Below are 10,350 nucleotides of genomic sequence, written 5' to 3' on the forward strand. Positions count from 1 at the left end.
ACACGAAGATTTCTGGTTCTAGTGGTGAAGTTGAGGTGGTGGCTTTATTTACTCCATCACCCGAGTATCGAAATAGGAAGAAAAGAGCGGTTTCTGTTGTATGTCCTGAGATCATTGACTTGACTGAGTCACCCATATGTGTGTAAGTTTCTTTTTAATCTTTGGTTTTTATGATGCTATTGTTGTAGATTCAAAATATTTTTTATACCCTCTGTTTTCGCCAACATCCAATCGCAGGTTCACTGATCATTCATGATAATGACCGGAGATTAGGGTTTAGGTTGATTTTGGTGAGAATTAGGGAAGATGACGATGTAGAGGGAAAGGGAAGGGTTGACAAATTGTTTTATTTTAATGTTTTTAATTTTTGTACACATCAATCCTTAGACATATGGTATTTGCACAATAGCCCCTGGATAATGAAATGACAAGAATACTCTCATGTGCAAGGCACATGACCATACTTAACCAAAAAATCTAACTGGGTTTGGCCTAAAGGTTAAAACGTGCAAGATTTTGAAACATAAAGTACAAAACTTGCAATGTTTTGCGCTAAAGGACAGCGCCTGCAAAATAGTGTAAACATAAAGGACAAAACTTGTAATTTACTCTTTATATAGTTCTATATCATCTGATAAATCAATAGCTTCGATATATGTTATTATAGATAATTATTTTTGAGGTAACTTTTATATTATTTGGGAGGACAGTCGTCGTTCTACAAGTTGGGTTGATTTGAACTGAACACAGCCCCTCTCATACAGAAGTCAAGCTCATTAGAAACGTTTCTAGGCTGTGCTTGGCCCGATTATTATTTATTATTTGTTTTATAAATACAAGTACATAATTTTATATGAATATATATATCAGGGAAGGTTAGCGTACCAGAGGCGGAACTAGCCCAAAAATTTAGGGGTATCCCGATTTTTTATTTTTTAGACCAGGGATATCCTTTGTATAACGGAGACGAAGTTGAGGGGTATTTTTACACTACGGAAACGGAGTTAAGGGGTATTTTTACACTTCGTAGACGGGGTTGAGGGGTAGCCCGTGCAACCCCTACCAACTTTCTAAGTCCGCCCCTGTAATGTACAATAGTTCTAACGTCAGATGCGTACGAAAAATTAAATCACGCATGTTATAAAATTCAAACCATAATCACGCATGAACAAATCATATAATCACGCATGAACAGATAAGAAAATCACGCATGAGAGAAACCCTAATCACACATGTTATATTTTGTTCATGCGTGATTAAGGTTTGAATTTTATAACATGCGTTATTTAATATCGTACGCATCGTACGTCAAGGACTATTGTATTTAAAACTTTTTCTATATAATATAAATATAATAAATTTTTTAGTTTTTATTATTATCCTATGAAATAGCTCTATCATGTAATACTAGTAGACGAAATCCACGCATTGATGTGGGGTGTTAAAATTTGTAGGACTTGATTCTGACGATTTGCACGTTAGTATTGACTCTGTGAAAAAATCTCAGTTTAGACAACTTTAACATTAGTATTCACCCCTTGAGAAAAATTCAAGTCGAAAAACAGTCAGCACCAATGCCAGTATCGGTTGAGTTCTTCACATGGTATGGTACTAAGACTCGTTATAGTTTACAATACCAATTTTTTTTTGAACAACTAAAGAATTTTTATTTGATATGAATCAAATTTTGAGTTTTTTAGGTCCAAATCGAAACACCAATACCAAACTCATTCCAAATACATGTGAATTGTCGTTAACTCCGAAAAGGAGTAAACTACATGAATGCTCCTGGTGGTTTTCCCAACTTTCACCCTTAGTCCTCGTCTTTGTTAAATTACATGTACGTTCTTTATGTTTTGATCGTTGGTTACTCAATAGTCCCCTGACTAGATGGGCGTTAATTTTTCCTGTTAAGTTAGTGTAAAATGACAAAAATGCCCTTTATTTAAACAGATAATATAACTAAATAAACATTTAAAGAGATCTTAATAGAATTAGGACCTAATCAAAGCCCCAGCCATCTGCTTGTCGCCAAACCGGCAAACCTTTTCTCTGGCCACCAACCACCATTGTCGGAAACCTGCAACTCGTTGTGTGGAAACACAAATCATTCACTCTACCACCATCGTTCACCCTATCGCTACTATCATCCCCGCCTAATCTCTACAAGATACTTGAACCCTCACCACCGTTCACATGGCGTGTTCTTCTGGCCATAACAAGTTGGTGTAGAAAATATATATATGAGAGAGAAATATTGAAGAAACATTAAGTCTAAACCATTGGGTTTATCCTTAAGATTGTTGTCTCATCAAGAAGGTTAGTCCCTTTCTTTCCTTGATCAACGGCTGGAAGTACTAAGATTGTGATTCCTGCGAAAGCACTGTGAAACCCGTTACAAGGAGGAGAGGTGGGGGGTCCCCTTGTAACCACCCTACTGCATGAGAATAAGTATTCGTTTTGAGAGAATAACAAGTGTGTGTTATAAGTATGGGAGTTAAATAGTTTAACCTTGAACTTGTGGTTGAAGGCTGGTATTTATAGTCGAAGAGTGTGGAGATGGGGATGGGCTAATGGGCCTTAGACCAGACTTCTCCATCAAGGAATATCCTATTTGTCTCCTCTGACACGACCGTTAGTGCTTGCAGAGGTTTGAGACGTTGACGCACGGTGATTGGAGCCACGTGACTTGACGGTTGTCCTTGATGTCGAGTCTGTCGCCAGCTTCGATTTCCCTTTCAGTTTTACTGATTTTGCTAAGTTAGAGGGTTTCCCCTCTCTTTCTCTTGTTCCTGTCGACACACACACACACACACCAGTGTGCTTTTGGGTTTTAAGTTTTCTTTTTATATATAATCTTTTAATTATCCAGATTTGGCCCCTCATGTTTGGATATTTGTATTTTATGGGTAAAATCTATTCTTTGAGTTAAGATTTTTACTTACACTTTAACTAGGTTCATAATCCTAGTTGCTTATAAAAAGACTTTGGGTGTTACAAAAATTATCCGTTTTGACCGACCCCCCATTTTCCACCTCTGGTAATTGTATCTATAGCATTAGTTATTTATTAAACAATAAAACATAGATAACACTAAATAATACATTAGTTTATTTCGGTTAGGATCAAATACAAAGGATTAAATAAATAAGAAGGGTAAGAAGGTTTCTAGTCCATTGATCTTAGATTTGGAGGGCTGAGATTAGTTGTAGAGAAAAGAAGATAACAGAAGGGCATAAAGGGAATCCTATATTATGGATTTTCTCTCTCACATGCAAGGCACATGCCAATTTCCCCATCGATTTAAAACATCCATAACTTTTTGATACGACATTTAAAAAAAAAATTCACCATAATAACGAGCGTTTTTTTATCTTTAATATGAGTACCATATTATCATATAAAAATGAAATAAAAAATTTCATTTTTACTTTTACTGGGTTTTTTCGCATTGTGTTAAAGGTTTAGTTCATTGTGTCTTTTAACTGGGTTTTGGTCATCACGTTTTAGTAGAGTTTCTATACATTGTGTTATTATTAAAACCTATAACACAATGTTAATTTGGGTTCTATCCATTGCGTTTTTATAAGAACCTATAACACAATATATGACACAATGAAGATGGTGTTATATCTGGGTTTTCTATAAATTGTGTTATTAGTTCAGGTCATTGTATTTAATATGTTTTCCATTGTGTTTTAATAATTTGTTCAATTTTTTTTTTATTATCTTGTTCATTGTGTTTTAATTTGATTTGTATTGTGTTTTTAGTTTGTTTTCTATTGTGTTTTCAATGCTCTCCATTGTGTCTTTTATCTGTTGTCATTAATTGTGTCTTTTATCTTTTGTCATCAATTGCGTTTTTATCTAGTCTGATATTTATTGTGTTATATGTTATCGCCATTGTGTTATACATTATAGTCATTGTGTTTTAGTATGTTGTCCATTGTGTCTTTATCTGTTGTCATTGATTGTGTTTTTGATCTACTTTACATTGTGTTTTACATCATGTCCATTGTGTAGTATGTAACTGAGTTTTTAATTTTTTTTTTGAAAATATAACAATATGGTACTCATATTAAAGATAAAAAACGCTCGATTTTATGGTACAATTTTTTTTTAAAAACAAATGATGTATAAAAAAGTTACAGACGTTTAAAAATTGGGGGGGAAATAACATGTGACTTACATGTTCATATTCTCTTTTCTCTTGTAGACAAAATTACCCTTTCCATTTAATTCCTCCTAGGACACTTGTCACTCTCTGGTGGCTCCTTACCCTTCTTATTTTTAAATCCTTTGCATTATAACTCAACCCTAGTTTATTTATAAAAAATGGACACAAAGGCTCTTTCGGTCCACCTGTTTTAACCCTTTTTTAGAACACTGGCGTCAACTTACAACCTCAAGATGTGCCCCCCCCCCCTGAATATTGGGTATGTTTTCTTCAACTTTGACTTTTGATGTCAAACCAAAGGGTTTCAATTAGGGGTGTTCAAAAAGTTCATGACTGGAGGCTCGCTTGAAGCTTGCTCGAAAAAGCTCATTTTTTTTCGAGCCGAATCATCTGAGCTAGGGTGATCAGCTCGTGGCTCGACTCTATGGCTCGTATTTATGTGTGCGTGTGTGTATATGTATATTTTTTTGAAATGTGTGTTAATTTTTAATTTTTTGTTCTTATGTTACCAATATTTAAAAATATAATTATGTAAAAATAAAAATAAATATTGAGCTGGCTCGACTGGGCTCGAGTTGGCTCGAAGTTTTTACGAGCCGAGCTCGAGCTCAACTTTTCAGCTCAAAAAAATAATCGAGTCGAGTCGAGCTGGCTCGTTTAAGTTCGAGCTCGAGCCCATTCTGACTCACCTTTATTACGGCTCTAGATTCAATTCGTGTTTATTTATTAGATCCTCAATTCTTGTAATAACTACCAATCGTTAATGAAATTCACCCGGGTTGTCATAAAAGTATGAGTAAATTACAAGTTTTGTCCTTTATGTTTACACAAAATTCTATGCGGTGTTCTTTAGCGCAAAAGTTGACAAGTTATATACTTAATGTTCCAAAATCTTGCACGTTATGTCCTTTAGGCCAAACCCAGTTAGATTTTTTGGTTAAATCTGGTCATCTGCCTTGCACATGAGGGTATTCTTGTCATTTCATCTCTTCAGGGGCTATTGTGTAAAACAGCTTATGTTTAGGGGCTCGTTTTTAAAAAGATAAAAAGATCTATAAATAAAAAAAAGAATCTGCCCTCTCTCTATCTCATGTTCTCTCCCTCTTCTCTCTGTATATCTCCGACAGTGGCGGCGAATCCAACGGTGATGGTGGATGTGTTTGAGAACGACGACGACGGTGGATGTGTTTGAGAACGATGGTGATGTTGGAGGTGTTTGAGAATGACGACGATGGTGGAGGTGTTTGAGAACGATGGTGATTGTGGAGGTGTTTGAGAAGGACTGAATCCGACAGCGATGATGGAGTTGTTTGAGAACGACGGTGATGGTGGAGGTGTTTGATAAGGACTGAATCCGACGGCGATGGTGGAGGTGTTTGAGAAGGACTGGATTTGTTTTCATAGATCTGGATTTTTGTTGGTTGGGAGGCTGAAGAGGTGGGTGGGTGGTTGATGGTGGTTGTTAGCGGTGGTGGAAGTGGGTGGTGGTGTATTAAATTGAAGGTGGGTGGATGGGTGGGTAGTTGATGGTGGTTGTTAGCGGCGGTGGAAGTGGGTGGTGGTAGTGGTGGATTGAAGTGAAGGCTAGGGTGGGCACAGGCCCACCATCCAGCCTGCCCAATAACCAGACTGTAAGTGTATTGCAGCCCATTACAAAAAGTCCTCAGGCTCATGCGTTAAATGCCCACAACCCATTGAATCAGATTTGAAATTTAAGTGCCCTATCCCTTTTGATTCATTGAGTTTTGTTGTTATTATAAAAAATATTCAAGTTCAACCCATTATTTATTAACTGAATTTTCAAGTAATTGTATCTTAAAACTCAAGTATGTTTTGCCTAAAATGAAAACAACTTATTTTAGGATCGATGGCATATAACCCAATAATCATACCCCTGTGGGTCGTTGATGGTGCTTGTTAGCGGCGGTGGAAGTGGGTGGTTGTCGGGTGGTGGTGGTGCGATAGCAGGTGGTGGTTTTCGGGTTGTGGTGCTGCGATTGCAGGTGGTGGTGGTGGTTGGAGGTGGTAGTGGTGGGTTGATGGTGGTGGTGGTGGGAGGTGGTAGTGGTAGAGAGAGAGTTATAATTATAATAATAGTTTTAAAAATATTTTGTTTTGTTTTTTAAATAATATTAAATAAATAGGTAAAATGACTAAAGTACCATTTTTGTGATTTGATTTAACCCAAAAAAATCTAACTTGGTTTGGCTTAAAAGACATAGGGTGTAAGATTTTGAAACATTAAATACAGAATTTGTCAACTTTTGCATTAAAGGATCTTTTTGTTTGCAAGATGAAAGTGAAAAAGATGATGAATTTTGAAGTTGAACAATTCCTAATTTGACGTTAGAAAACTTGATTAAAATTTCTTAATTTATGGACAAAACTGAACAAAACAAACAACCTTTATGTTACCTAAACTATACTTTATAGTTTCACTATAAAATCGGTCAAACCCAATCTTTATGTTAATGTTTTGTTACATAATACAACCTTTAAAAAAAATACAACCTTTAAGACAGATAGAGTTTATTTTCTAGGGTTTAACACAAATGGTATTATTGTCCATTGAATTTGAACCCTATCTTTTTTATTATTAAATTAAATAATATGCACATGAACCGACCATAAATCTCTTCTTGCTCATCTAATCTCTTCTTGCTCATCTCCATGGCTCCAACCAGACCCACCCATTATAATTGTTCATCTCCACAGTTCCCAGTTGATGATGGTGGTTGTTTGAAACACGTACGAGTCACAACCGAGTTTCGTTACCGGGTTCTGATCTTAACCTCTTGTACGACCATCAAAAAGTGACGATTCTAACTCGTCAACGGTGGTTGACTTGAGCCCGTCGCCCTCGCCCTCGCCGTTGTCACCGCCGGGAAGAGTGGTTAGTGATCTTAACTTTCCGCCGGCGGGAAAGAATACTCCTAAATTACAAAGAGTAGTTAGTGATTATGAAGCTTGTTAGTTATGCATCAAAATTTTATAGGGGATAGGGATTCAAGTTGGAAAATTATCTCTTTAGCCCTTGGAGGAATTCGTCTTTCGGTTGTAAGCATTATGATTCGGTGATTACATAGTTGCAGAAATACAAGAAGATGTAAACAATGTGCAGTTGAATGATGAATTCTACATTGGTCGGAGACAGAAAAAGAGCAACCGGGCAGGTTAGTTTTTATTTTTGTAATTTTTTTCTTCTTTCCATTCACATTTATCTTGTCAACGTTACGAATTAATGAAAAAAAAATGTATAATACATGTTAGGAATATGTAGAACCTATGAATGAATTTATATCTGAATGGGGAGAAGCTGCTTATTAATGAAGTATATATTGATTATTTTCACCTACTAATGATTTAAGTTATGAGGGATATATGATTCTGATCGACTCTTTAGTTTTTATTGTACAAGTTTGAGGATTTTGCTAACCACGCGATGCATTTGGATGTGCGATGGTATGATCATAAAATGATGTAAGCTTATAGCTAGTCCTTTTTTACAGAATTTGGATGTAAGCGAATATACCCGGTACGGTACAATTCGTTACCGGTACGATACTGGTATTTGAGGGTAAAAACCGGTAAATATGATACCGAACCGGTACCGTACCGTACCGGACCGGTACCGAAAATCTCAAAAGTCGGTACCGAATCGGTACCAAAAAATGTACCCGGTTCGGTAAATTCAGTACCAGTACCGGGTACCATTTGCTCATCCCTAATTTAAGATGGGGTAGTGATGGTGATTACGGTGGGGTTGTAGTGGTGATGGTGGGTTATTAGTTAAAAACAATTTATTGTTGATTGTTTATAAAAGGATGGTGATTACGGTGGGGTTGTAGTGGTGATGGTGGGTTATTAGTTAAAAACAATTTATTGTTGATTGTTTATAAAAGGATAAGGGAATTGACTTAAATGCCCTCACGTGCAGCGCATGTGAGGGCATTTAATTGAGTTTTTTGACGAGGTTAGTTGTAAAGGTTATAGGATGTCACAAAACATTAACATAAAGGTTGAGTTTGGCCGACTTCATAGTTAAAGGTATGAAGTGCAGTCTGGGTATAACATAAAGGTTGATTTTTACAATTTAGTATAATTTATGTGAATGAAGGTTGAAGAAGATGGACCAGTTGTCAAAATCAGGCATGGGGAGACTTTTGAAGATCATATGAGATACTTGGGACTTTCTATCTATACTTACATGTACTCTTATTTCTTTTTGTTGGATTATAAGATCTCTGGAAGGCGAGATCGGTTTTGTTGTTATCGAATGAACAATTTGAATTTTTATAACGTAGCTTTTGCTTGCCTATTATTACTGGCCAATGACTAACTCGTGACTCGCAACTTGTTCATTTACTAGTGTGGTAAATTTTGCTCGGAATCTCGGTTTTAAAAAGTGTACCTTAGGCGCATTGAGGTGCAAGGCGCCCTATGGCACAGAGGCTGGCGCGCCTAAAATAGGAAGTGCATAAAAGCACATCTTTTTGGAATTTTTTAAGCCCGAGGCCCACGCCTTGTGTACCACAGGTGTTTTTATGCATTACAATGTTGTACAATAGGTTTTTTTGGCGTGTACATGTAGGTAAAATCATATAAAAATCTTATTATAGCTATATTTTGGCAGGGGATGTTAAGAACCCAAGGGATGTATAGAAAAATTTACATAATTGGCTACGCCTCGGGTACGAAACCCCATTGCTTTTGTGCCTCGGTTTTAGACTTTATCACTTTGCGAGTTTTTAAAACCAAACTCGTAATTTAGCTTGAGCTTGGTCAAAGCCAAATATAACCATAATATTCAAATTACTGTTTTGATTCGTTTTTTGTTAATTTAATGTCCTATTAGAATTATGCTTCATCTAATACTACAAATAGGATTGTAAACAAATTGAATAAACATGAACCGAGCAAAGGGACTCGGACACTTAAACGAACAAAATTTTTTGTTTATGTCTGTTCTATAAGAAAATGAATTTGCTCATTTATGTTTGTTAATGATTTAAAAGAATATAAACAACGAAGAGACATAATTGAAGTCAATAAACATGCTCATATTTGTTGGTTAGTCGATTACCCAAAACTGAATTCTTAAATTTTATCGGGCTGATGAGTTTGATTGTCTGAAAGCAGCTAAAGAGAAGAACATAAACAAATTCTATGTCAACAAGTGTAAAAAAGAAGTAACATATTTGTACGCTTGTTCTAATCTCATGTTTTGTTTTATGAAAGCAGCTAAAGAGAAAATTCTAGTTTGATTTTGTGACTACTACTTCAAGTGTTGTACCATGTAGTTGACATAAATTTGTTTTAAATAACCGTGTCAAACACGAGGCTTCGACCAAATACGTTTTATTTCTTTACGTTGCTACTGCTTTTGATATTATCTATGATTTATTTTTCTTGTTTAGTCAGGGCCATCCTTAAGAATTCTTGAGAATTCAGGGGTCTTGGACAAATAAAAAATGGGCTCTTAAAATATAATCACACCCCTTGAAGTTCGCAAGCCTCCCTACTTTGTTGAATTTTTGAGTTTAGAGTTTGTCCGTTTCAAACTTTCAATCGTACCATCACACCCCTTATTTGATTCACGGGTGGGTCTATTCGCACACGCCATTTGTCTTTTTGCACATCCAAAGCGCCGCGCTATAGCCAAAGCGGGGCGCTTTGGTCTTGGTCAACAGACAAGGACTGACTGTCAGTCCTTGTCTGTTGACCAAGACCAAAGCGCCCCGCTTTGGCCATAGCGCGGCGCTGCGCTTTGGATGTTTTTTTTTTTTTTGAAACAGGTGGGATGTGGGTTGATGTGGGTTAGTTTGGTAGGGATTTTTGGTTGGATTAGTTTGGTAGGGATTTTTGGAGGAAAAATTTTTATTTGAGTTTTATTACATATAATTCATAGTTGTTTTATAATTACGTCATTACGTCATTATTTTTATAGAACGTATATAATATAAGTTCTTAACGTTGTTTATTTTGTTAAATTAAACGAACACGTTAAATAAAATGTACAGAAAGCCATAAGAATTAAACGTAAACAATCCAAAACCAACGTGATGTAAATAGAAGATTAACTGCAATATATATATGTATATCAGTTTGTACATACAATACAAAACAAAAAGGTACAACTGAGTACATAATACATAACAAAACAATAAATAAAT

At 35.9% G+C, this 10,350-nt stretch overlaps 1 protein-coding gene and 1 long non-coding RNA gene across 4 annotated transcripts; one reads left to right on the top strand and one right to left on the bottom strand.

Moving 5' to 3' along the window:
• Positions 1-5,265: 5,265 nt before the first annotated feature.
• On the bottom strand, positions 5,266-5,850 carry LOC110919121 (velvet complex subunit B-like). Its single transcript, XM_022163400.1, has one exon. The coding sequence runs from the start codon at positions 5,848-5,850 to the stop codon at positions 5,266-5,268; it is 585 nt and encodes a 194-aa protein (XP_022019092.1).
• A 961-nt stretch (positions 5,851-6,811) lies between these two features.
• LOC110916160 lies at positions 6,812-8,498 on the top strand. 3 transcript variants are annotated; one of them, XR_004884994.1, is made up of 3 exons: positions 6,812-7,350; positions 7,596-7,657; positions 8,295-8,498. It is a non-coding gene; the product is annotated as an uncharacterized LOC110916160 (long non-coding RNA). The 3 variants fall into 3 exon arrangements; XR_002579542.2 differs by having other exon boundaries at positions 6,812-7,657; XR_004884995.1 differs by having other exon boundaries at positions 7,581-8,498.
• Positions 8,499-10,350: the final 1,852 nt, after the last annotated feature.

Source organism: Helianthus annuus, chromosome 16 (genome assembly GCF_002127325.2).
Source record: "Helianthus annuus cultivar XRQ/B chromosome 16, HanXRQr2.0-SUNRISE, whole genome shotgun sequence".
In the NCBI taxonomy this organism is placed as follows: domain Eukaryota; kingdom Viridiplantae; phylum Streptophyta; class Magnoliopsida; order Asterales; family Asteraceae; genus Helianthus; species Helianthus annuus.

Bases quoted from the DNA above. Each gene is read 5' to 3' on its own strand.
- LOC110919121 (XM_022163400.1), bottom strand. From the start codon at position 5,850: ATGAGCCTGAGGACTTTTTGTAATGGGCTGCAATACACTTACAGTCTG.